The sequence below is a fragment of the Ovis aries genome, chromosome 24, assembly GCF_016772045.2.
Source record: "Ovis aries strain OAR_USU_Benz2616 breed Rambouillet chromosome 24, ARS-UI_Ramb_v3.0, whole genome shotgun sequence".
Taxonomy (NCBI): Eukaryota; Metazoa; Chordata; class Mammalia; order Artiodactyla; family Bovidae; genus Ovis; species Ovis aries.
In genome coordinates, this window is record NC_056077.1 from 17,163,521 (window position 1) to 17,191,185 (window position 27,665).

Sequence of the window (27,665 nt, forward strand, 5' to 3'; positions counted from 1 at the left end):
AATCTTGAGTATCTTCTGCTTAAAGGAAGCAGGAAAATGTATAACACAGTTTAGAAAGATTTCTACCCAAAGTGGAATAAGTAGATACAGTTGTTTTAAGAATGAGTTTTAGTTTGCTGGAAAAGTCCCCTTTGGAGAACTCTTCATTTCCCAAAGCTGCCTGATGAATTAGTCAAAGCTGGAAGGGTCTGCATCTCCATATCACAAAGCAGAAAACAGAAACAGAGAGGTTAAGCCCCTTCCAAGAGGTCACAAAGTAAGTGGCACTGGTGAGATTTGAACCAATGTCTTTTTTTTTTTTCCTAGAAAACACCCTGATTGTTATTTTTAAATTTATTTTAATTAATTTGCTTATTTGGGTGTGCCAGGCCTTAGCTGTGGTATGCGGGATCTAGTTCCCTGACCAGGGCCCCTTGCATTGGGCGCACAGAGTCTTGGCCACTGGACCACCAGGGAAATCCTTGAACCAATCTCTTTTTGAAAATTTGTTTTTATTGAATTGTAGTTGATTTACAATGTTGTGTCAGTTTCTGGTGTACAGCAAACTGATTCAGTTACATATATATATATATATAAGAATATATATTCTTTTTCATATTCTTTTTCATTAGAGTTTCTTATAGGATATTGAATAAAGTTCCCTGTGCTATATGGTAGGACCTTGTTGTTTATTTATTTTATGTATAGTAGCTTATATCTGCTAATCCCAAACTCCTAATTTATCCTTCTCTCCACCTTCCCTCTTTGGTAGCCATAAATTTGTTTTCTATGTCTATGAGTCTACTTCTGTGTTGTAAATGTTTATTTATATCACATTTTAGATCCCACATATAAGTAATATCATATGATACTTGTTTTTCTCTGTCTAAATTACTTTACTTATTATAATAATCTCTAGGTCTATCCATGTTGCTGCAAATGACATTACTTCATTCTCTTTTATGCCTGAGTAGTATTCCATTTTATATATATATATATATACACATATATATATATAAAACACATCTTCTTTATCCATTCATCTATCAATGGCCATTTTGATTATTTCTGTGTTGACTATTGTAAATAGTGCCACTATGAACATTAGGATGCATGTATCTTTTTGAATTATAGTTTTGTTTGGATATATGCTCAGGAGTGGGATTGCTGAATCATATGCAACTCTTATGTTTAGTTTTTTTGAGGAAACTCCATAGTGTTTTCCATACTGGCTACACCAATTTACATTCCCACCTACAGTGTAGGAGGGTTCCCTTGTCTCCATCCTCTATCTAGCACTTGTTATTTGTAGACTTTTTAATGATGACCATTCTGACCAGTGTGAGGTGATACCCATTGTGATTTTGGTTACATTGCTCTGATAATTAGCAGTATTGAGCATCTTTTCATGTGCCTATTGGCCATCTATATGACTTCTTTGGAGAAATTATCTATTTAGGTCTTCTCCCATTTTTTGATTGTGAACCCATGTCTTTTTTATTCCAGATCTGGTAACATAGAGATGTATCACCCAGCTCCGCTGCTTCAAGGAAGTGGGTGGAGGGGCCTCCAGCTGTCAGCTCCCACAGGGTCAGCCTCAGCTGCAGAGACCTGCCTTAATCGAAGTCACATCCTTTTCAGGGAACCCACATCAGTGATTCTTGCCTCGGAAATCTCATGGACAGAAGAGCCTGGCAGGCTACAGCCTATGGGGTTGCAAAGAGTTGGACACGACTTAGTGACTGAACCACCACCAGCACCACCACAGCAGTGACTGAGTGGAATATGGGGCTAAAGGTCTGGCCATTTCAGCTCTATGTGGTCCACTTTGATGGCCACTATTTGCCCCATGGCTTACCCCCAGGCTCAGTGGAGGTGGGCAGAATGACAGTCCCTGGTGTGAGGTGGTGACCAACTGTTCAGACTTCCATGGAGTGAACTGGGAGTGGTATGTGGGGAAGGGACACATTAGCAGGAGCAAAGTATCAGGTTGCGATGGACACAGAAGAGTAGTTATAAGCATCACTACATTGTGGCTACTGCTAAAAGACTGATTTTCTACAGAAAGTAAACAGCTAGGACAAGCATCAGGCACTTGGTCAGGAATGAAAGCCAAGAGCCCCTCTGGCTGCAGACAAAGAAGTTCTCATGTGGCAGGAGGCAGATGAAGCCTGAGGCTCAAAGTGTCAGAACTTCAAAGGTGGGGGCTTCCCTGGTGGCTCAGCTGGTAAAGGCTCAGCCTGCAATGCAGGAGACCCCGGGTTGATTCCTGGGTTGAGACATTCCCCTGGAGAAGGGAAAGGGTACCCACTCCAGTATTCTTGGGCTTTCCTGGTGGCTCAGACAGTAAAGAATCCACTTGCAATGCAGGAGACGTGGGTTTGATTCCTGGGTTGGGAAGGTCCTGAGCTCCCAACCAAGGGAGCATGTTATGCTACAGTCAACAGCTACCAGCTGTTGTGCTACAGCTGGTTGGGACCTTGACAGTGGGGATGGGGTCATCTGGGTGCTCTCCTCAATGATGTTTCCACTTTTGGGGCTATTGTGAGTAGTGTGCGTATTACTGTGAGTAATACTATGGCCATTCATATTTGAAAACCTACTTTCAATTTTGTTAAGTACATGCTGAGAACTGGAATTGCTGGGCCCATGTGGTAATTCTGTGTTTAATTTTTTAAGGAAGTGCCAAACTGTTTTCCAGAATGGTTTCTCCATTTTACATTCCCAGCAGCAATGTATGAGTCTGGTGATATTTTCATTTTCTTTGGGGAACCACCTTCCTGTTTGGGCTCATGTGGATTAGACAATATTGACCCCTCTGCGTCAGCCATGTGCATCCAAGCAGAGTCTAGCCAACCAGCATGTGCCAAAGAGACTGCTTCAAGAATGGGCGTGTGCCCCAAGTCAGGGCAGTGAGATTCAACTCTGAATCTAGAACAACCCCTGGGCTTTCATTACTTGTACCAATAAATCGACCATCCTTCATGTATCAGGCCAGTCTGAGTTGGGTTTCCTGTCACTTGTGACCAACTGATTACACTGTATCTTAAGATTTGCTTGTAGAAAATCTATCTGAGATATTTGTCTCCACTGTGTGTTGGACATTTATTGAGCGTCGACTTTACATCAGGTACAGCTACAAGTTGATGCTGGAGTTGGGCTCGCGCCGTGAGGGTGAGAATGGATCAGTGAAAAGTTAGAGCTGCGATCTTGCAGACAAAAGGGAACTTCCGGCTGCAGGTGTTATCATTCCATGACCTCAGAGCTGTGGGGGGTGGGGGTGGGGGGAAGCAGAGACTGTGTGAAGGTACACCTACCACAGTAAAAGTATCCCCACCATCCCACCAAAGTAAAAGTCCTCTCCCATACGCCTGGTGTCTACACTGGCATCCCTTTCTTGCTGATGCTTGATGGGGCTGCTGTCCAGCCTTACTCTCTCCTAAGGCTAGTGTTGACTTGCTATTGTGGAGAGGCAGGACAAGCCTCACTCAGAGGCTTGACCCAGCTCTGACTCCTAGGCTCCCAGACGGCTCCCAGAATAGCAATTTGGTGTTCCATGCCTCCCTCCCCTAATCAGAAGAAGAAAAAGGAGCAGTTCAGTGTTTGGATCTGGAGTAGATATCAAAATCCAGCTCCATAAGTTGCTTGCTGTGAAAGCTCAAACAAATCACTTAACTTCTCTGAGCCTCAGTTTCTTAATCTGTAAAGTGGAAATATTAATAATTTTTATTTCTCAAGATTGGTATGAGCAGTGATGATGTTCATAATGATGGTGATGACTGCTGATAGCACATGCAAACCACTGTAGTCACTTTATGCCCCTTATCTTCTTTTTCCTTCCCGTCAACCCCTTGAGTTAATGGCAACCCATTCCAGTACTCCTGCCTGGAAAATCCCATGGACAGAGGACCCTGGTAGGCTGCAGTCCATGGGGTCGCTAAGAGTCGGACACGGCTGAGCGACTTTACTTTCACTTTTCACTTTCATGCATTGGAGAAGGAAACGGCAACCCACTCCAGTATTCTTGCCTGGAGAATCCCAGGGACAGAGGAGCCTGGTGGGCTGCCGTATATGGGGTCGCACAAAGTCGGATACAACTGAAGCGACTTAGCAGCAGCAGCAGCAGCCCCATTTTATGGATGAAGAATCTGAGGCACCAAGAAGTTGGCTACCCAATTTATAAGCGGTGGAGCTGGAATTCAGACAAGGACATTCAACTCCAGAGTCCATGCTCTTGCCACTAGGCTTATCAGCTGTATTTCCTTCAGTGCTCAGAAGAGCCCTGTGGGTAGGACCGATGATTAAATCCATTTTATAGACAAGGAAAGCGAATCTCAGAGAGAATAAGCTATTGCCTCAAGCATGCAGAGTTAGAACGCAACAGGGCCAGGACTTCCGCCCGACTGGGCACGCTTTTCACTACTGCGCCTGCGCACTCCTCCTGGCTTCCGTCTGTTCTAATGTCTATGAGCGCGAGCCACATTTAGTGCGTTGGTGAGCTGATATAATAGCACCATCCTTTGGTCTCTATGCAAGTTTCTTGCTTTCTTTTCATGCTTCTGTCTCTAATGTCTTTTCATCCAAATCACAGTTTGCATGTCAACAACACACCATTAATTATTATTTAAAATGCATCCACCACAGAGAATGGCCACGTCCGTAACACCCGCAAGGGACCTCTGGCCACTCTCCAAGGTGTTGAATAACTCACAGTGCCTCGACCATCCCTGGTGCCTCCCAGCACCCCTGCAAGAGCCCTGTCTCAGGGGCACCCACCGCTGGTGGGCCGGTACCATATCTGCACGCAGTCCTCCTCTTCTGGGTCTGCATGGACACCGTCGTCCGGCTGGCTCCCATCCCAGTAGCTGTAGTCATAGGGTGAGCCGTCCGTCCATTCAAACTTCCCTTCCTGGGGGGTCGCAACCAGGAGCAAGGAAGCAAGCCAAGGAGAGAAAGATCAGGCATTCAGGCCATCTCCAGCTTGGAGTAACATCTAATGCCTTCATATCTAACAGTGCAGAAGCCCTCGCTTTTATATGATATACTATTATTACCACCATAATTGGTAATGGTGAAACCCTGTGGGCACAAAAGCCCCTTCATGTCCCCTGCCTCTTGCTTGTAGAAAAGCTGTAGTCTCCCAGGCCTCTCGTGAGTCACAGAAGAGCAGGTTCAAACAGTTAATGATTAGGACACTGGAATCACAGAATCTTTAGTTCCTCCCTGAAGATAGAGATGACAGTGTCCAATGCACACACCTGAGCTGTTTTGCAACCTACTGAAACTGGCACAAGAGGGGAAAAGCTGACAGCATGAGGACCAGACTGCAGCTCTGACAAGCTTCTCCATCTTGGGCAGTACTGGATCTATGGCTGGCACAGTACCCAGAACTGGCTTCAAGGAAATAAGGGCAAACTGATCCTGGAGTTGAAGGATCAAGATGATGCTGATCTGACCACTGTGTGACAAGTTTCATGATGACTGTGGGAGCTGATTGTGCTGTTCTGCATGCAGCCCCCTGCCTGTGCACTCCTGAAACTCCCCTTGAAAACCTTTGCCTCCTAATCAGCAACTGGGAGACAGTTTGGGGGACCCATCCGCCATCTCCCCAGGTTTTCAGAATACAGCATCTTTCTTATCCCACCAACCCTGTCTCTCAAACACTGTCTTTTGAGCAATGAGCAGCCAAGCCTGAGTTTGGTTCCAGCTCTAGCTGGGAATATTACTAGCTGTTGTTTGTTGAGGGTTTATTATATATCATGCCAGGTGGGCATTTTGTCCTCACCATCCGGCAAAGCAGAAATTGTCATCTCCATTTTATAGATGAAAAAACTGGAACTTAGATTAGTCTACCCAAATTCACATAGTTAATAAAGCATTAGTGCCAGGATTTAAGCCCAGGTCTATCTGACTCCAGTACTCAAGACCCTAACTATTACATTAAAAAATTTTTTTTTCTACCAGTGAGTGGAAATCATCCTTCATCTTTTTTCTATCTGTCCAAATAGCGTGTATTTTTCTTGTCTGCTGTGGAACCACTCTGACCAATTACAAGAAAAGTCCTGTTGGGAATCTGATTGGTGTTGCAATAAATGTGCAAATTAACTGTGGAAAGAATGACTTCCTTGCAATGCCCTGGAACAAAAGTCATTTCTCCATTTATTCAAGTTTTTAGAAGGGTCTCTACTGAAACATCAATGATTATGGAAGCCACGTTGTATAATGGAAATTGCATGCACCTTCTGGGAGAGAGACTAGAGCCTGGGATTCCAGCTCCTCTCACTTCCTAGCTCTGCAATCTAGACAACTTACTTAACTTCTCTGAGCCTCAGTTTCCACGCCTGTAAAATGGACTGAATATCTCCCTCAGAGAATTATTGTGAGAACTGAATGAGGTTAAAAGCACTAAGAGATTTAACTAGTGCCTTGCATGTGGTGCCTAGGACTGAAAAGAAAAATATAAAAGCAAGTCCTTTTACTGTATCATTTGTTATTCTTATTCTGAAGTCTTGTAATACAAGTTTCTTAACTCTAAGTGTATTCATAAGCCAATTTTAAAATTACTATTATAATGGGACATTTTAGTTCTTTTTTTAAGTTACAACATCTATACAAGTTCTTGCCAGGTGAATTCTACTGATTGTTAAACTATCTTTACTGAGCCTGGCCACTGCTGTTACTTCTGCTTCACTGATAAGCGAGTTCAACCACCCTAAATGAGCTCTTGTGTCAAGAGAGCTTGTGCGAAGCGCAGGCTAAATCCTTTACATATATTGGTCCATTTACTTTGTACAACCAGGCACTGTTACTATCACTCCATTTTATAGCTGAGAAAACTGAAGCCCAGAGATATTAAAAAAAAAAAAAATTGTCTCAAAGTCACCTGTGTGTGTGTGCTAAGCTGCTTCAGTCATGTGTGACTCTGTGACACTGTGGACTGTAACTTGCCAGGCTCCTCTGTCCATGGGATTCTCCAGGCAATAATAATGGAGTGGGTGGCCATGCCCTCCTCCAGGGGATCTTCCCAATCCAGAGAATGAGCCCATGTCCCTTACATCTCCTGCATTGGCAGGTGGGTTCTTACCACTAGCGCCACCTGGGAAGGCCCGAGTCAGCTACCATAAACTAAATGGTAGAACAGGCGCTGGAAATGGAATCCTATTCCCTGCGGTGCTCTGAGGCAGGGTTGGAGGTGTACATATGGGAGCGAGGCTCAGGATGCAGCCTGCCCGGGGTAAGTCAGCAGACAACATCTCCAGGTGGAGTCTGCTGTGATATTGCCAGGTATGCGATCTGGCCCAAGCTAGCCCTCTTTGGCCTTGTTCTCCCACCATCATTCCACCTGCTCCTGCCCCACTGCCTCCCAGACACACTGGTCTTCAGTGTCCTTGAGTGTGCTGTGACTCTCTCACCTCAAGACCTTTGCCCATGCCTAGCTGCCTGGAATGCTCTTCCTCTGACTGACTCCTATTTGTCCACTGGACATTAGCTTAAATGTTTCTTCCTCAGGGAGGCTCCAGCAGCTGTAGACGTGCCCTGCTCAGAGCTCCTTCAGGAAGATCTGTTGAGGGAGCATGGCTGAGGGTGACAGCTCCTTGGACCCAGCACTGCATTCACAGGGAGAACATGCTTCCTTCCTGATCACAGGTATTTGTGCTGGCCCACTCCTGCCCAAGTGGGAGTCCTGGAACGGGCATCCTCTGCCAGGGGACATCCCATTGGCTTAGCCCAGACTTTCCAGAGTGTTCTGCAATCTGAGGCTCTCCCCATCCCACCCTCCCCCATCTCCTTTCACAGGGCTCGTCATGGGCTGAAAGTCTTCCCTCCTGCCACATACCTGTCTTCTTTTTCTCCTTTGCAGATATTTTCCCTCAAAAGCCTCTTACCCATCTAATCAAGTTTTTGTGTCTGTTTTTTTGAGAATCCAAACCTAAACGGAGCCCATCACTGCCCATCTGATATGTTTCCTTTCTCCTCTCTTTCACAACGTTTATCGTATTCTAACCGGGGTGTCTTGGCGTCTGATTTCTCTGTATGCAGGACATGTGGCAGGGACCCGGCACATTTCATGTAGGTTCCACGTGAAAAGCTGGTTAAATCAAAGTGGAATCTTGGCTGGAGCTTCCAAGAGGGCCTGATGGCCAGCACTTCCTCACCTGCCTGTGATCGTGAAGCCCTGTCCAGATGTCAGCTGGGATCCCAGGAACACAGCTGTTCACAAGGTCATATACAAAGACATTCTCCTCCCAGCTGCAAAGGTAAGAAACCCAGGTACATGTTACTCGTTGCCTCTTGGCGCAGGATTGAGTTACAAATCGACAGCAGCCTTTGTTAACCCTTCTGCTGCTGCTGCTGCTGCTGCTGCTGCTAAGCACTTCAGCCGTGTCTGACTCTGTGCGACCCCATAGACGGTAGCCCACCAGGCTCCCCCGTCCCTGGGATTCTCCAGGCAAGAACACTGGAGTGGGTTGCCATTTCCTTCTCCAATGCATGAAAGTGAAAAGGGAAAGTGAAGTCGCTCAGTCGTGTCCGACTGGATCAAAGTAAATAGAGGATGTGATGCAACCTGGCTTTCTCCTTTTTTCTTTTTTAACTAGGGCACCCACACGGGCTGTCCTGTCAGGGGCATTTCTGCATTTTTTCCATGCCAGTGCAAAGCAGGACTCAGCACTGTTATTCATCCTATAAATTTAAGTCTGTCTCAAAAACACTAGCAAATAAGGTAGATGATATTGAAGAGACAAAAAAAGGCATTGACATTGTATTGCACATACCAAATAACAAAAATCTCCACTGGATGTTCTGCTCTTTCTCAAAAGCCCCTGCCCCCTACAGTGCCAGTCCTTACATAGCCTCCTCTCTCCTAATTTTTTTTTTTCTCACAGAACGTCTTCAAAATCTTTGAGTTTGCTGGAAAATTCAGCTAGAGGCTTGAACTTGCAAAATCGACTCACTAAAACCAAATCCTGCAATTAACCATCCACCCTCTTCAACAGGTGTCTTAGGCCATTCAGGCTGCTACAACAAAATACCACAGTCTGGGTGGTTTATGAACTATAGGAATTTATTTCTCGCAGTTCTGGAGGCTGGGAAATGCAAGAACAGGGTGCCAGCATGGCCAGGTGAGTGCACCTCTGGGTGCATACTTCTTGCTGTGCCCCCTCATGGCAGCAGGGGAGCTCTGTGGAGCTTCTTTTATAAAGGCACTAATCCTATTCATGAGGGCATCATCCTCAGAGCTTAAGCATCTCCCAAAGGCCCCACTTCCTAACAGCATCACATGGGGCATTAGAATTTCACCATATGAATCTTGTGGGGACCAAAACATTTAAAACACAGCAGAAAGCATTGGTGCAATTCTCACCTCCTATTTCAAAGAGCTTATAAAGTAATTTACCTAACAAAAGAAATTGGTGGAGGACCCTGGAAGTAGTCTGCTGCCTAAAAGAACACTTAATCTATAACTCCTTTCAAAACAGGATTATGCTGAGGTATCCTTTATGTTGCAACAGATTACATCTGCTCCTGATGGCTTCTTCTAAGTGGCCACTGTCTATAGGCTGCCACCTTGTCTAGAACACCTGCCCATCAATTTCATTTTGCTTACGGTTTTGGTAGCAAGTCCAAGCACACATAACACTGTGCTGTGCTGTGTGTGCTTAGTCATGTCTGACTCTTGCAACCCCACAGACTGTAGCCTGCCAGGCTCCTCTGTCCATGGGATTCTCCAGGCAAGAATACTGGAGTGGGTTGCCATTTCCTACTCCAGGGGATCTTCCTGACCCAGGAATTGAACCCAGGTCTCCTGCATTGCAGGCAGACTCTTGACTGCTGAGCTATAAAGGAAGCCCTAAGCACACATAATAACACTCCTTAATTATGTGTTTGTGGAAGACATTACTAATCCATCCCAGAAGCACTCAGAATTCTGGTTCTCAGAATCTTTCTTACACAGTATTCTAGGCAGTCTCATACTAGGAGTTGCTAATCAAAATTGTTATAAATTGAATGTGCCCCTCCCCCAAATTCATATATTGAGATGCTAACTCCTGATGTCACTGTATTAAGAGGTGGGGCCCCTGGGAGGTGAGTAGTTCATGAGGGTGAAGCCCTCATGAGTGGGATTAGTGCCCTTATAAAAGAGGCCCTAGAGAGCGTCCTTGCTCCTTCTGCCTCGTGAGGATGCAGCGTGACGATGACCAGCTGCAAACTGGGGAGTGAGCCCTCACCAGAACTTGACAGCACAAGGCGCTCTGATCTTGGGCTCCAGAACTGTGAGAAACACATTTCTGTTGTTTATCAGTGACCCAGTCTGTGATATTTTTGTAACAGCAGCCTAAATGGGCCAAGATAGATATCAGAAGCAGTGGAGAGGAAAGATGGCGGGTGGGGCAAGGCTTACTTGCCCTCAGAAAGAAGATCTGATGTGGGCACACTAAGTAAGTGCTGACCTCTTGAGACATCCATGATTAAGTGAAAGTGAAGTCACTCAGTCGTGTCCGACTCCCTGCGACCCCATGGACTATATATATATCCCACCAGGCTCCTCCATCTATGGGATTCTCCAGGCAGGAATACTGGAGTGGGGTTGCCATGTCCTTCTCCAGGGGATCTTCCTGACCCAGGGATCGAACCCAGGTCTCCCGCATTGTGGGTAGAAGTTTTACCTTCTGAGCCACCAGGGTAGCCCATGATTACAATTAATAAAAATAATTAACAACTCTCACTATGAAGCATTGTGTTACCTGAGTGCTTGTGTAAGAACGTCAGATCCATTATCTCCTCTAAAATCCTCAATCTTAAAAGCTCAGTGTAACTATTGATGTTTCCCAGCTAAGGATTCTGACTCAGAGAATTTATGTGACTTGGGTAAGATCACCAGGCAGGAAGTGGTGGAGCGGGGACTAGCCTGTGGCTGCCTAACTCTAAAGCCCTCTTAATTTTTTCCTTTATAACATCTGCTGTTCCCATCCCCTAAGCTTCCCAAACCTTCAAGATCCTGATTCAGGACTAGTTCTTCCAGGAAACATTCTGTGAGCACCCTCTATATAATACTTGAACACCTGTAGCAGAAAGTTTCCATGCTCCCCAGGGTGGGCTGGATGGCTTAGTTTTCTGCTTCTCAAGGTTGTGTGTGCATGCTAAGTCACTTCAGTCCTGTCTGACTCTTTGTGACATTGTGGACTATAGCCTGCCAGGCTCTTCAGTCCATAGGATTCTCCAGGCAAGAATACTGGAATGGGTTGCCATGCCTTCCTCCAGGGGATCTTCCCAAAGCAGGGATCGAACCCGTGCCTCTTATGTCTCTTGCATTGGCAGGCAGGTTCTTTACCACTAGTGCCACCTGGGAAGCCATTTCTCAAGGTCTCTTCTCTACAAATGGGCTGCAAGGACCACATGGACCAATCTCACACCTTATTTCTATATGGCATCTTATCTCACACCACCACCAGTCTCTGCTCAGTGTTGATGTTCCAAGACCATGTGTTTTGTCTAACATTAGAGTGGTATGATTTGGGGGGGAGGACAAAGTATTCTTCAGTCCAATGTGTCTTTGCTGTTGGTCCTATCCAGCGAAGCACAGGCATTCCCATGTGCCCCTCTCATGCACAATTCATAGTGTCCTAGATTAACTGCTGAACATGTGTGGTGAGTGGTCATCTAGGGGAGTGGCTGCCCTGCCATTAAAAGGGCACTAGATCCACCTGGGCTGGATGGATGGATCCAACGCTGGGCTGGAGGAAGCACAAGCTGGAGTCAAGATTGCCAGGAGAAATATCTATAACCTCAGATATGCAGATGATACCACCCTTATGGCAGAAAGTGAAGAACTAAAGAGCCCCTTGATGAAAGTGAAAGAGGAGAGTGAAAAAGTTGGCTTAGAGCTCAACATTCAGAAAACTAAGATCACAGCATCCAGTCCCATCACTTCATGGCAAATAGATGGGGAAACAGTGGAAACAGTGGCTGACTTTATTTGGAGGGGGGCTCCAAAATCACTGCAGATGGTGATTGCAGCCATCAAATTAAAAGATGCTTACTCCTTGGAAGCAAAGTTATGACCAACCTAGACAGCATATTAAAAAGCAGAGACACTTTGTCAACAAAGGTCCGTCTAGTCAAGGCTATGGTTTTTCCAGTAGTCATGTATGGATGTTAGGGTTGGACTATAAGGAAAGCTGAGCGCCAAAGAATTGATGCTTTTGAACTGTGGTGTTGGAGAAGACTTTTGAGAGTCCCTTGGACTGCAAGGAGATCCAACCAGTCCATCCTAAAGGAAATCAGTCCTGGGTGTTCACTGGAAGGACTGATGCTGAACCTGAAACTCCAATATTTTGGCCCTCTGATGCGAAGTGCTGACTCATTTGAAAAGACCCTGATGTTGGGAAAGATTGAAGGCAGGAGGAGAAGGGGACGACAGAGGATGAGATGGTTGGATGGCATCACTGACTCAATGGACATGAGTTTGGGTAAACTCCAGGAGTTGGTGATGGACAGGAGGCCTGGCGTGCCGTGGTTCACGGGGTCACAAAGAGTCGGACATGACTGAGTGACTGAACTGAGAGCCACTTTTGTTCAATGGCACCTGCTTGGAAAACTATTTCAATATTTTATTGTGTTTTCCCCATATGTGGTCAAAATAACTGGGAGATAGAAATGCCCGAGGTGCTACTGTAAGTAATAACGAGCGAAAATCAAATGAACTTAATTCAATTCAACTGTCACTTGAAGCAAAGATGGAAATTATTAGGTAAGCTGAAACGATGAGAAACTTAAACTTTAATTAGATGCTCCATGAACATAAGTTGATTGTGCGTTTAATTATGAAGGAAAAGAACAAAATTACAAAGCATGAAAAAAATGCCAGAATTAGAGAATTGGATTGTGTCTCAGAGACAAGATGTAATTAGAGATTTTATAATATTGTCTAGCTTTATGGGAACTGAACTTGGTTAATAACAGATGAATGTGTTGTGCAAATTCAACTTTTCTACATGTTTTCAGCAAAGTATCATATGCCAGAGTGGAAAACTACCTGTATAAGATAGGAGATGCTAGCATAAAATTTGAGGAACATTTATATGAGAAAAAAAAAGAGGGATGTCAGGAATTCAGAAGAGAGAAAGGAGGCAAGTTGAGGCAGAAAAGAACAGAATTTGAGTCAGGGGCTGTTGGAAAACCCCCAGATCTACCTGGAATCCTTCCTAGTACCTATTAAGCCAAGGGATCCATGGGGCAGGCTGGGCTGTCCTTCCTGTGGACCACCAAAGGGAAATCATGTGGAATCACCTTTAAATTTCCTCTTTATTACATATATTTAATTTTCCTCTATAGGCCGGGAATTTGGGGGAACTTATTTTATCCATCCTTATACGTGCCAGTCATATGCTGCACTGAGCTCTGTATCACAGGGGATTTGACTTTGAAGACTGCCTTGCTCAGGCTTCCACGTCAGCTGCCCTCCATGCAAGGGGAGGCACTGATGGAGGCTGGGAGGGAGAGAGAAGCCAGGGTGATTCGTTCTCTCTCTGCCTGGGGAGGTGCTGGCAGGGGCTGCCTGGTTTCTGCGGCTCCAGCTCTCATAGGACTGAACTGCCCTCCAGTTACAGGTAGAGCTGGCTTCCTGCTGGTGTGAATCTCTAGAAAAACTACTGCATCTTTAAATACTCAAGAGTCCATCACTTGCGAATGTATGAGACTCCATGTTAAACATTTGTAGCGGTTCCTGTTTTCCTGGTCAGATGTTGATTGCCTCACTATATTCTTCAGCACCACCCAGGATACAGTGGATACACTGGTAGATGAATCAATGTGAGGACTCAAGAGTTTGTTTGTTTGTTTGTTTTTAACCAAGATTGAGGACCCCTTCCCCGTTTGTAACCAAACTTGGCAACTCTGAAGCATAAACAACCAACCAGGGTTCTAACTTCAAGGCTCGGAGATTCTTGGAAAATCAGGCAAGACTGTAAATTTGTAGCTTAGTGGCAATGGAACGCATCACACCTGGCTTCAAAGAACCCACAAATCAGCAAGGAAATCATATGTGAAAAGAAGTCACTAAAGTGATGAAGAAAGTGCTCCTGGGGAGGTGGATGTGTGCGGTCAGTTGCTACCAAGTCTGGAGTGACTTCAGTGCAGAGATGGCAGAGCTGAGTCTGGAAGGTTAAGGAAGAGTCTACCTGGAGAAGACAGGATGGGAGTTCCCAGTTGGGGGAACAGAATGTGCAGATATGCAGGAGTAAATGGGCTAGACCACACTGGAGAATGTCAAGATGGTCAGTGTGGCTGGGGCTTGGGAGGCATGGAGGAATGTTGAAGGAGGCTTGGTGGGTGGGCTATGGAACCCAGCTGCTCAGGTTCAAATCCTGGCTCTACCACTTCATAGCAAGATACCTTCTTGGAGCCTTAGGTTCCTCTCTGTGACATGAGGGTACCAACCTAATATGGTTTGCAGGAACTTGATGCTTAGCATGCATGCTAAGTCACTTCAGTTGCGTCTGACTCTTTGCAACCCCATGGACTGTAGCCTGCCAGGCTCCTCTGTCCATGGGATTCTCCAGGCAAGAATGCTGGAGTCTGGTGCCAGGGGATCTTCTCAACCCAGGGATCAAACCTGCATCTCTTGTGTCTCCTGCTTTGGCAGGCAGATGCTTTACCACTAGAGCCACCTGGAAAGCCCAACTCTTAGGAAATAATTGTCAGTTATTACGCTTTATGTTATGCTATTTACATGTATATTGTATGGATTGTTTCATTGGTTCAACCCCCCTGTGATACTGGAAAAGGCATGGCATAGTTTGGCACTTATAAAAACAGACCTTCCAGCCTGCTGTTTGCAACCCTTGCTAAATGCTTTGTCCTCTACTTCCAAGGCCAGTTTCAGTGACAATAACAGCTGAAATTACCAAAGAGAAATACCAATGGAAGACACCATTCTCTACATCCCTTTCCAAGGGGGTGCTTGACTGGGCTACAAAGGACAGAGGAGTCCACTCACCTGTGGATGGAGGCCAGTTTGGCAGACTTCCTGCCAATGGAGAACTCTGAGCAGTAGAAGTCAGCCTCAGCCCAGGTCTTATTGAGAGGGAAAAATCTGTAGCAGTGGCCTTTGAACTCCATCCAGAACAGTGGGCACAGGGAAGCCTGGGGCAGCTCTGGCATGGCTGGGGACAGAGAGAAAATGGACTGGGAAGAAGGCTGGCCATGTGAACATTGATACTATGGCTTATGACATCTTTTAAAGTATAAAAGTAAAAAGTGATCCCAGTATGATTAACACATGCCTAAAATTTACAAAATAGTAAAGGTAATATGTATTCGTTATAGAATCCTTGGAAAACGTTACTGCCTTGGAGTGTTTTTCTTCTTGTCATGTTGAAGGCAGTGATTTTTCAAAATGCAGTTGTGATTATATTGTCCATAAACCCCCATCGGTATTCTGATTTCTAAAAATTAGAGTATAAGCATTTCCCCTCATATCATTATAAATTTTTGTAAACATTGTTTCAAACAGCTCTTGAATACTCCCCTGAGTGTCCACCCCACCCCCCCCCCAAGTTTATTTAATCATTCCCTATTTTGGTCTAATTATATTGTTTCCTCTTTTTAAAAGAAACAATTAGAAAAAGTGCTGAGATGAACAGCCTTGTCTACAAAGCTTTTGCAACACTTCTGATTTTCTGGGGAGAGATTTTTAAGGCTTTGATATAATTTGCTAAATTGCCTCCTGAAAGCAATTTCTACTCCCACTGTGATGTCTGAGAATGCCCATCTCATCGTGCCCTTGCCAGCACTGTTACCACTTTAATGGCAATCTTTGCAAATGTTATAGGCAAAAAAAAATGATATCTTATTTCAATCTGCAATTCTGGACCCTCTGGCAAAAGCGGATATTTCCCTACATGTTTAATGACAAAGGACAGCCAAGATTATTTATATCTTTAGCCCATGACTACTGGGGTTCAGGACGTGTTCTTAATTCTGAAAGGGGACAGTAAAGTTCTCCAAACTCTCAGCCCCTCTGGGGGCCTCTTAGCGGGTTTGGAAAACCACGATTGAAGATGGCCAAGCCGGGGAAGACAGGTGTGCTGAGAATCTGCCTGGAACTTGGATGTGTGGTTCATCTGTAAGAGCAGGTACCAGGCAGTGGTGAAATTGTTAGACTGGAGCCCAGAAGCCTGGGTCCCAGCCCCAGCTGTGCGTCTCAATGCCATATAATGCTAGCACCTTCCTTTCCTTCTCAGCGGTCAGGCTGGCACCTCTTGTGGTGCCCAGGGTGTGGATCTTTGCCTTCAAAACCACTCTGTTAGCTGGCTGGGCTCATGAATAAGGAAGTAGTGGACCCCATTTACTGAGCATTTATGATGTGCCAAAGACTGGCTGGGGCTTCCCTCGTGGCTCAGGGGTAAAGAACCCGCCTGCCAATGTAGGAGATGCAGGTTCAATCCCTGGGTGGGGAAGATCCCCCTGAGAAGGAAATGGTAAGCCAATCCAGTAGTCTTGCCTGGGAAATCCCAGGGACAGAGGAGCCTGGTGGGCTACAGTCTGTGGGGTCACAGAGACTTGGACACGACTGAAGCTAATGAGTACAGGCCCAGTGAATGTACACATACAACTCTATGAGTTTTTCCAGGAAGGAAAGGGACAGTTGCTTTAATCAACAGAGCTGAGTTTCCCTGGTGGCTCAGACAGTAAAGAGTATGACCGCAATTCGGGAGACCCAGGTTCAGTCCCTGGGTCAGGAAGACCCCCTTGAGAAGGAAATGACAACCCACTCCAGTATTCTTGCCTGGAAAATCCCATGGATGGAGGAGCCTGGTGGGCTATAATCCATGGGGTCGCAAAGAGGTGGACACGACTGAGCAACTAACACACACACGTAGGCAGGCAGCTTCCAGCTGGGGGCTATCTGTCCCCAATGAAAGCCACTGGGCTTTTCTGTTTGACCAGAACCAGCCCTCCCCTCATCCCAGGCTGCTGTACTGGTCAATCCTGGCTTGTTCCACCCCTCCCCGCCAGTCCTGGCCAATCGTCTTTCAGAGTGCCAGTATCCAAACTGGGGTCAGCTGATCCAAAATCTGCTCTCTTAACCCTCCCTTATATGCAAAGGGCGTTATGGACTTAGTGGGCTCAGTACCCCTGTCCCTTCCCTGCTCCTCTCTGGACCTCAGTCTCCTTTCTCAGTCGAGAGCACTGGTCTAGGAGGGCATTGCCTCGAAGCTGAGAGGGCTGAAGGACCCCTTGTGAGGCTGGGTGTTGCTGAGCTCCCTGTGGGGACTTTGCCAGTGCCTTCCTCACAGAGAGAGGCAGCTGAATCACTCCCAAGGGTCTCCTTTTGGAGCATTTCCCCCTTTGCATGAATGAGAAGCAGCAAGCCATTTCCATCTACCATTCACCCATCACTTATAACCAAGGACACACATTGGTGAGCACTTGGCCATGTCTGTGCAGGAGTTGGCTGGAACAACTGGCCCAAGACGATATTTGCTGATGCTAAATGACTTTCCCCACTCTCACCCATCCTACAATTACTTTACATACTAAGTATTCATACTAGAGATGGAAGTAAAGGATATAACCATCCCAGTTTGCCCAGGACTGTCCCAGGTCTAAATCTGAAAGTGGCACATCCCAGCCCCCAACCCCCAACCCTTATTTGATCTCCTGGAGCACTGGTTCTCAACCAGGGGTGATTTCGATTCCCAGGGGACAGGAAGCAATGCCTAGAGACATTCTTGGTGGTGGGCCTATTGGCATCCAATGGGTAGAGGCCAGAAATGCTGCTAAACATTCTACAATGCCCAGGACAGCCCCCACAACAAAGCATTTTCACACGTGAAATGTCAATAGGGGGACTTCCTGGTTGTCCCCCTAAGGGGCTAAGACTCCACACTCCCAATGCAGGGAGCCTGGGTTCAACTTGCTGCAACTAAATATCCTGCATGACCCAAGCAAGAGCAAAGACCTTGCATGCTGCAGCTAAGAGCTGGGGCAGTCAAATAAATAAACAAACATTAAAAAAACCCAAAACCAACAACAAAATGTCCACAGAATTCCTGCCCTAGATGGAAAGCCGAATTCCAAAATGTAAAATAACCTCAGGGAGCCACAACACAAAACATCACAGCAAATGTCCACACTCCTCGGCCCATCTGTAGTTTCTTCAACAAAAACGCACCAGAAAACTGATTAGAAGTAGAGTTCGGGTTCTTTCGCTAATTTTACAGTTAAAATGTAAAACTGTCACAAACCCGTGGCTTAAAAGCCCAGGGCCTAGAACACTGTGGTTAAATTTAACCGTACAGACTTCACGGAAGGATGGGGCAGAGGCAGAGGGCAAGCCTTGCTTTTCATCCCGAGTCTGAAAGAGGTGACAAACTCTTTGTCATCTCTCCCACAGCGGGAGGATTCCCCGCTCCTCATCCGGTGTAATCTTCCCCCGAAGGTGAAACTTTTTACCTTCTCTCTGCTCTATGAGGGGATCCCGCTCTCAGTGTTCTGCTTCAAATGGCTCAGCCGTCATCCCCCGCGCCCCGGGTGGATGTAAAACGCTAGCCTCGTTATTAGGGAGGCCGACTCCGCACCCAGAGCGCTGCTGCGCATGTGCCCACTGCTTTGGTTTCTTTTTTTCGTTTCCTGCCCTTGGGCGCTCCAAACACTTTCTTGGAAGCCCAGCTTACTTTTCAGTGGATGTTTGTAAAGTTTATCTGCATTTCTAGATGTCTATAGGGGAGCCATTTTCTGCTCTCCAATTTACCATAAAGTCTGATCTGGAAGTTTCCACCCTCATTGTCCTCTCTTTTTTTTTCATTAAAAAAAAAAAAAAAAACAAACCACAACTTTTAATTTGGAATAAATTTAGCTTTACAGATAAGTTGCAAAAATGGTATACAGAGTCCTTGAATATACTTCATTCAGTTTCTCCTAATGTTACTATCTTAACATTTCCATGGTACGTTTGTCACAACTGAGAAATTAGCGTAGGTACGTACTCTTCGGGGCTTCCCAGGTGGTGCTAGTGGTAAAGAACCTGGCTGCCAATGCAGGAGACGTGAGACTAGGGTTCGATCCCTGGGTGGAGCGGGTGCCCTGGAGGAGGGCACTGGCAACCCGCTCCAGTACTCTTGCCCGGAGAATTCCATGGACAGAGGAACCTGGCAGGCTACAGTCCGTGGGGTGACAAAGAGTCAGATGCGACTGAAGCAACTTAGCATGCATGCACTCTTCACTAAACTACGCGTTTTATTCAGATTTCACCAGTTTTTTCTTTACCTGTTCCCAGATCCACCCTAGGAAACCCCATATATTCACTCTACCTTTGTGTTTTATTTGATATGAACTATTTTTGATATCAAATACTATCACTGTCTTGATTAAAGCAAGTGTTCCTTTCTTTCTCTAGAAACTTGCCCAGTGATGTGTATACACACACACACACACACACACACACAGTCTCCCCCCATTATTTTTGGCCTCACTGTGTGGCATGTGGGATCTTAGTTCCTGACCAGGCAATGAACCCTTGCCTCCTCAGTGGAAGCAAGGAGTCTTAACCACCGGACTCCCAGGCAAGTCCTATATACACACACACTTTTGATTAGACAAAACTGACAAGAATTGGCTGGAACTGGCCAGAACTGTCTGGCATTGTTGGATATTTCCCCAAAAATCATCTTTACCTCTTCTCTTTCCCTCTCCTCGTATCCAATCAGTTTTTAAGTCTTTTTGTTCCACCTCCCAGTGCCTCTCCAATTCCTCTCTTTCTCTCCTTCTTTTTCTTTCTTCCTTCCTTCTTTCCTGTCTTCCTCCCTCCTCCTTCTCCTTCCCTCCTTCTCTCTGTCTGTGTCTCTCCCTTCCACATTCTTCCTTCCCCCATAGTCTCTCACAGAAACCTCCTCAATTGTCTCTTGGCTGTTCTTTCTGCCTCATCTCACCTTGCAGATCCAGAGAGATCCTTCCAAAACCCTGAGCTGGTCCTCACAGACGCCCTCCAGGAGTGCCCGTCGCCTTTGGGAACAGCGCTCCCTCCTGCCCCTGCAGCTTATGCCATCGCTCACAACATGCTCCAGATTTGCTTCAGCTCTTGTGTGTTCAGCTCTGCAGACACTTGCCTTGGCCTGTCTTCAGCCGATCTGAGCTTCTTCCTTGAGTCTTGGCTGTGCAGTGGCTTCTTTAGGGAAGACGAGGAAGGAGCCTCTCTGAGAGCCCCTAGAGCCCCTGCCCCCGCCGTTCACATATCCCCAGGAATTCTTGTTCAGTCTGGCCTCCCCCTGCTCAAGGTCTTCTGTGATTATCCCTCTCCCCAGTGCCTGGCACATAGGAGGTAACTAGTTTTGAATGACTAAATGCATGCCAGGGAATCAAACACTGCTCCTTTGGGTCAACTGTCCCTTTGAGGGGTGGGGGGACAGTGGTGAGAAGGGTGTGGGCACCACCCATGTGTCCTGATGCCTCCAAACTGGTCTATCTTGACTCTAGGATGGCGTGGCTAGACTTTTCCAGCTGAGCACTGAGGGCATTGACTGACCCTGGTTTTCCATACTGTTTAGCACAATGGCTGCTGTGAGAAGCGGTACCAGCCTCACCAGGGAGCTCGTTAGCAATGGAGAGCCTCAGCCCCCACCTTCCCGCCCTCCTCCCCACTCCTGGTCCCTTTGATTTTCTCCACTGAGCAAGTGGTGGTTATGAATGCCTGGCGTGAAACCTACCAGAAAATGGGGCTGTGACAGGTCACTGCTCAATTAATCCCCTTTCCACCTGGGCAGGCAAAGGCCTTTAATTGGGAGGGCTTGGGAGGCAAAGGAGCCGCTTGCCTGCACTGGGATGGTAATGAACTCCACCCTGCCTGGCGTCCCCCACCCCCCCACCTCTTTTACCTCTGGGATTTTAGAAACAAGCATTAGAAGTGTTTCAGAGGACTTTCATCAACCTGGAGCTCAAAGTAGCCTTGGCTAAGCTGTGTCTCTTTTGTGAAGAGATGTCTATAGCTTTACAGCTTGACAGGGAGTGATGGCAACATAATGGCCAGGGCCCACCCTACTGAGCTTCCACCCGAGCCACGCAATGTGCCAGGTGCTCTGTACATGGCAATTCATTTAGCCTTCACACATCTTGTAAGGTAGGTATTCCCCGCCTCTGGCCTCATGGATCTGACATTCTATGGAGACTGACATTAAGAAAAATAAGCACAGAAATAAAATGTCATTAATACACAGGTAATATGGCTTTGTGTCATGCAGGCAAAAACTTGAGGGAGCAGCTCCAAATTATTTCAGAAATTTGTCATTTGTTTGTCCCTTTTCTCTCCCGAGTTGAACTGGGTGCCCACTGGTGATTACGATGACACCAGAGTGAGTCCCCTTCCCGGACGGGGAAAATGCAGGGTGTGTAACACCCGTTATACAGGATACAGGATCACCTGAAAGTGGTACATAATCCAGATTCAGAAACCCAGAGAGCTTCCTGGAGGGGGTGATGTGAGACCCCTACTGGGACCTGAAGGACGAAGAAGAGTCAGCAGAAGAGTGTTCCAAGTGGAGGGCAGAGCATGTGCAAAGGCCCAGAGGTATGAGAGAGAAGGGAGCATTTGGCGAATTGCGAATGGTTCAACCTGGCTGGGAATTTGAGAGAGGGATGAAGCTGGAGGTGATGCAGAGGAGGGGTGGGATATGGGGGCGGGATGCACAAGGAAGCTTGTTGCCCTGGAAACCAAGAAGCCAAACTACATGGTATTTTACCTCAATTAGCAGCACCGAAGGCCCCCAAGGTCTCCCAGCTGGGGTGGGAGTCAAAGCTTTTGGAAGCTTTGAGCTTGTTAAGGAAAGAGGACACGCCAGCAGAGTTTGGGGCTCATTTTTTTTAATCTCTCTTTTTTAAAAGAATAAATTGCCACCTTCCCACACTATCTTGCTGTTCGCTCCCCTGGCCCCAATCCAGCCTCCCACAAACACACTACCCTGCTGCCTGCTACCCAGATCAGCCTTGGGAGCCAGCCGGGAGAGAAGGGGGCTCTGGGAGCTACATTTGCCCCCCTCCACAACACTACTGGGCCCCAGATGTCCCAGGGGGTCAGAAGTGTCTCCCAGTGTCTGGGAAGGTGGCCCTTGGGAGAGCTCAGTCACCTTCAGTGCCTCCCTGGTCCATACACCCCACCCTCAGGGGGCCTTCCCACTGAGTCCTGGCTGTGGTGTGCAGAACTACTGGCCCCAGGCCTCTCATGCCTGAGCATTGCTTTCCCTTCTCCAGGGCTGCTCTTGTAGCCATATGATACAGAGGAGACAGCACTGGGTGGTTTTTTATTTTGCTTATAACGGTGGCCATTCATTGCATGCTAGGTATACCTGTTGAGACCAAACTGGGTGTGGGTATCTGTATCATCCCCCCTTTACAGATGCAGAAACTGAGGCTCAAACTGGGGGTGCATATCTGTATCATCCTCTCTTTACAGATGCAGAAACTGAGGCTCAAAGAGGTTAAGTTCCACTGCTAAAAAGTGGCAGTGTCAGGATGAAACTCAGGACTGAAGCACTCCAGTGCCTCCAGAAAATATCTTTTTTTGGTCTTGTTTTCTCATTTGTAAGACAAACATATTAAACACCAAATTTAACAGTGTAATGGACTGAATGTTTGTGCCCCACCCTCAGGTTCGTATGTTGAAATCCTACCCCCTAATGTGATGGTATTTGGAGATGGGGGCCTCCAGGAAGAAATTAGGGTCATAAGATGTCATAAGGGTGGACCCCCGTGATGGGGTTAGTACCCTTATAAGAAGAGAAGAGACAGAGCTCTCCTCTCTGTGGCCATTTGCAAGACAGGGAAAGAGCTCTCACCAGGAACTGAATTGGTCAACACCTCAGTTTTGGAGTTCCCAGGCTTTAGAACTGTGAGAAAGAAATTCCAGGGCGTTAAGCCTCCCAGTCTACGGTACTAGGTTCCTTTGGGATTTTCCAAAATGTCTTACAGAAAAACATGAATGAACTTTTTGGCCAGCCCAGTATTTTGTGATAGCAGCCTGAGATAACTAGGAGCATCATGATCAAGCAAATAATTCAGCGTTTCCTGGGTGCTTTTTTGGCTTGAGGTCTGTGCCCTCAAGTCACAGTCTGGAGGGAGGAACACGCTGCACAGCTGGCCATGAGTCCTTACAGGCTAAGGGACATTCTAGAAGTGTGCAGAGGGCTCTGGGACCATATAGCGGGGGCAGGGAATAGGCTAGAGTGTCCAGGTCGGGGCGAGGGGGGCACTCTAGGATCCAACTCTATGATCCAGACTAGAGGGTGCAGAGGGATGTACTCTGGGAAGCAGGGACTCTCTGTTGCCCAAGCCTCTGTGTGCCAGCCTCAGAGCTTAGACTCTGGAGTTAGATTACTCTAGTTAGAAACTCAACTCTTTGTGCCTCAGTTTTCTTCTCTGTAAAATGGGCATGATGATAGTGCCTACTTCACAGGTAAGCCAGTGCCTGACTCATAGTAGGCATTCTAGTAAACATGACATATTATTACAGCAGAAACAGCCTCGGCCCTGGAATATTCCTGGAGCTGGGAATATTCCTGGTGCAGGAGAAGAAGATGAACCAGGCCCACTGTCAATAAGGATGGGTTTTGGCCGTGTGCCCACCTTCATGGTCTGCACTCTCACCAAGACCCCAGCTGAGCGCTTTCTAGTCCCACATCAACACACACACACTCACACATCCAAACACCATTCCACAGTGCCAGCTCTTTGGAGGGGAGAGGAAAAGGCTACGGAACGTAACTGATTCTCCCTCCCCAACCCTGAAGCCCTGTAGAAGCAGGCTCTGAGCATCGAAACACTTTGTTAGAATTTCCTTTGCTGTGAAAAGTTCTTGGCTCATGAGCCAAGGAAAGGAAGCTTTTTGATGGTTATGCTTGAAGAATCATAATAGCAAATGTTTTGGTAGACATTACCAGGTGCCAGGCCCTCTTTTAAGCACTTAATATTTGTGAATCCACATAAACTAGGTGATCAAAGCCAGGTTCTGAGAAAGGTTTTAGGAAAAGGATCTAGTCTGGCTAAATCCTCCCAAGTCTCTCAGAATTGTCTAAAGCAGGAAGCATGGGTCCCCAACTCGTAGGGCATGGACCAGAACCAGCCTGTGGCTTGTTAGGAACCAGGCTGCACTGCAGTAGGTGAGCAGTGGTGAGTGAGCAAAGCTTCATCTGTATTTACAGCCGCTCCCCATCACTCGCACCACTTGAGCTCCACCTCCGGTCAGATCAGCGGCAACATTAGATCCTCATAGAAGCTCAAACCCTAGTGGGAACTCTGTCTGTGAAGGATCTAGGTTTGCGCGCCCCTTATGAGAACCATCCTACCCCTCCCCAACACTGCCTCACCCCTAGTCCATGGAAAACTGTCTTCCAGGAAACCGGTCCCTGGTGCCAAAAAGATTGGGGACCGCTGGTCTAAAGGTTTGTTTCCAAAGCAGATCTAGAGGTATGGCTGAGTTGTACAATTTGAATATATTTGCATGTTCATGAAAGATCCAGAGCAGTGGGATTAAGGGGGAATTTTACACCTAAAGGCTAGGGGTGCAGGAGAAGAAGACGAACCAGGCCCACTCTCAATAAGGACGGGTTTTGGCTGTGCGCCCACCTTCATGGTCTGCACAGGCTCACCAAGACCCCAGCTAAGCACTCTCTAGTCCCACATCAACACACACACACTCACACTTACAAACGCAAACACTTAGCTCACACATTCTCTTCCGAAATCACTTTGCTCTAGTGGATTTGTCCACTCAGGCTTGAACTGGGCTTTCCGCTGGGCTGGATGGATGATGACCTTGGCCAGATTATTTGACTTCCATAGGCCTCAGTGTGTACAACTGTAATGTGGAAGGATCAGGCTGAGCAGACTTCTGGGACCTGTCCTTCCAACTCTGACTCTGAGGTCTCCAAAGTTGCTGGGTTGGCAGGGATCTCAGTCTCCCTATCAGTACAGTGGGACTGAGGCATGGGGCTAGAGGTCAGAAGTGCCTTTTTGAAGGCATTTCTGTCACAGCAGAAAACTGTGTCTTCTGGCCAATTCTATCATAACATCAACAACCACCGTGGCAGAAGTAGTAAGGTAAAAGCTGTTTTTCAAATGCTTACTATGTGCTAAGCTTTTCACTTGCGTGATCTCCTTGAAGATTCTCTAAAACCATTATTATCCCCACTTTCCAGAGGAGAAAACTTTAAGCTCTAAAGAAAGGTCCCATGGGCACAAACTAGTGAGAGAGGAGGAGGACTTCCCTAGTTGCTCCCACTCTCAAACTCAGCCTCAGGCCTTTGCACTTACTGCTGGGCAGAAAGGCAAGATCTTGGAACACACAAATATCCTTTGAAGATATTCTGTCCAATTTCTCTCCTGTTCACCCATTGCTCAGATGAGAAAACTGAGGCACAAGAACAAGGATGCAAAGACACCATTATGGGCTGAATGTCTGCGTGCCCTCCCAAATTCCCATTGCAAAGCCCCACCCCCCAGTGTGATGGTGTTTGCAGGTGGAGCCTTTGGAAGATGATGAAAGTTAGATGGAGTCATGGGGTCCCCATGATGGGATTAGTGGCCTTATAAGAAGAGGAAGAGACCAGAGCACTCTCTCTCTCTCTACCATGTGGCCACTTGCAAACCAGGAAGAAGGCCCTCTCGAGGTAACAGATCAGGTGGCACCTTGATCTTGGACATGAAGCTTCCAGAATGCTTCTTGTAGTTGAAGCCACCCAGTCTGTGGTGTTTTGTTATGGCAGCCTGAGCTGACTAATACAAACACTCAGAAAGTTTATGGCAGACCAGAGCCCCCAATGCTTGCCCAAATGAACTGACCACCCTTTACATCCCCCATCACTAGGGTTGCTAGATTAAAACATGTCCAGAAAAATTTGAATTTCAGATAAACAAGTAATTTTTAGCATAACGTGTGTCCCATGCAATATTTGAGACACATTAAAAAATGATTTATTGTTTACCTAAAATTCAAGTTTACCTGGACATCTGTTAATCCTATTACCCTTCTATTTAGATTCACCCCAATACTGTAACAGCTCAATAATATGGTTTTATGGGGATCTTACGGATGTTTTATTACAGTATTAGTTCCATTTTAATAGAGACAGAAATAGTATCTAAGCCATAGAGTTATTGTGAGGATTAAACAATTCCATATATAAAAAGTGCTTAAAACAGTGCCTGGCATATAGTGAGGGCTCACAAGCATCAGTTGTTGTTATTGGTATTATTAATAGTTTTAAAACAATGTTTGGAAAGCACCCTCCTGGTAGAGGTGACAGGCAAGATCCTCTGCCTTGAAGGGATTAAAGGCCTCAGGACTCTTCCTACCCTAGAGTCAGCACCCCGACCTCCCTGTTGAGTTGAAGCCCAATGTCCTTCAAGTGGGACACTGGGAGGCCACATGCCTGTGTCTGATGGTTCCCAATCCCAGGAGATCCAAAAAATTTGCAGAGCTGAGTGTCATTAGGCCAGGCGCCAGGGAGGTCACTAGAGGGACCCCCATGTCCTCCTGTGTGCCCAACGCTATGGCACAGCAGCAAGTCTGAAAGCTCCCTGGGAACAGCTATCACAGCCAAGGTGAGGGTGGGTAGCTCAGATGCCAAATCCCTAACAAAAACATCATTTTCAGATCTTATAGTGCCAGGCACTTTCCTCACATTATCTCATCTTCCTTGCATAGTAGCCCCAGAGGGGGCCATTGTGACCACTGTTTTCTAAAGGCAACCGAGGCTCAGAAAGGTCAAGAAACTCGTGCTAGGTCACACAGCTTTCAAGATGCAATGCTGGGCTTTATCACCAGGTCTCTTTGGGTCTGGCCCTAGGACAGTGTCCATCAGCTGGAGGGAGAGGAGCTGGATGGGGGCTGTCAGGAAGCTCGGCTTGGCCCCCCAACATTCCTTGGGTCAGGCAGGCCTGCAGCCTAGTCAGTGAGGCTTCAGTGACAACTCAAGTATTTGCAGATGTCCTCCTGTCCACCTGCTCCCGGCCCTGGCCCCAGTACTCACCTGGGCTGATGTTGATGTCTGTCTGTGGAAAGGCCTGTGCGGAGAGAAGGGTCAGGACGGACACGGTCCACAGCCCCCACTTCTGCATCCTGGGCCCCGAGAAAGCCACCTCCCAGCTTGAGCAGGGGAAAGAGGCCCTGCCGGGTCCGATGGCTCTCCTGCTCGGAACTCAGGAGGACTGGGTAGAGAGACCCCAGTCTCCGCCCTCTCCCCTCCCCTCCTTCTCCCACCTCCCTCCTTCCTGCACACCGAGTTCAGCTCAGAGTGACAGCCCGAAGGCTGCCCCTGGCCGGCCCGCTTCGGAGATCTAAGAGGAAGCACAGTCCTGCTTCCAAGCCACGAGTGACCTTGGGCCTGGGTTTGCATCCCTTGGGACTGTAAGATGGGACAATAGCAACATGCACATCCCAGCCTGGCACAGGAGACAAAGCATCTTGGTGCCCTCAGACAAAGTGAAAACATAAGCTAGCATCTAGAGCTGAGGTCTCCTGGGGCAACTCAGCCCTGGATGTGATTTGTTGGGTCCATGCTGCGTTGGCAGCGCTAGTGGTAAAGAACCTGCCTGCCAATGCAGGAGACATAAGAAACGAGGCTTGATCCCTGGGTCGGGAAGGAAGATCCCCTGGAGGAGGGCATGGCAACCTTCTCCAGTATTCTTATCTGGAG

At 47.1% G+C, this 27,665-nt stretch overlaps 1 protein-coding gene across 1 annotated transcript; it reads right to left on the minus strand.

The window, feature by feature from the left end:
• Positions 1-2,626: 2,626 nt before the first annotated feature.
• Positions 2,627-18,584, minus strand: CLEC19A (C-type lectin domain containing 19A). Its single transcript, XM_027961772.3, has 5 exons — positions 18,439-18,584; positions 14,978-15,143; positions 8,136-8,229; positions 4,756-4,888; positions 2,627-3,244 (listed from the first exon to the last, which is right to left on the minus strand). Exons 2-5 carry the CDS (start codon positions 15,139-15,141, stop codon positions 3,165-3,167), a joined length of 471 nt encoding a protein of 156 aa, XP_027817573.1. The 5' UTR covers positions 15,142-15,143; positions 18,439-18,584; the 3' UTR covers positions 2,627-3,164.
• Between the last annotated feature and the right edge of the window lie 9,081 nt (positions 18,585-27,665).

Bases quoted from the DNA above. Each gene is read 5' to 3' on its own strand.
- CLEC19A (XM_027961772.3), bottom strand. From the start codon at position 15,141: ATGCCAGAGCTGCCCCAGGCTTCCCTGTGCCCACTGTTCTGGATGGAG. The intron at 8,230-14,977 runs GTGAGTGGACTC...TTACCTTTGCAG, and splicing joins AAACTGGCCTCCATCCACAG to CTGGGAGGAGAATGTCTTTG. The intron at 3,245-4,755 runs GTGGGTGCCCCT...CACCCCCCACAG, and splicing joins ATGGTACCGGCCCACCAGCG to CTCTGAGGTCATGGAATGAT.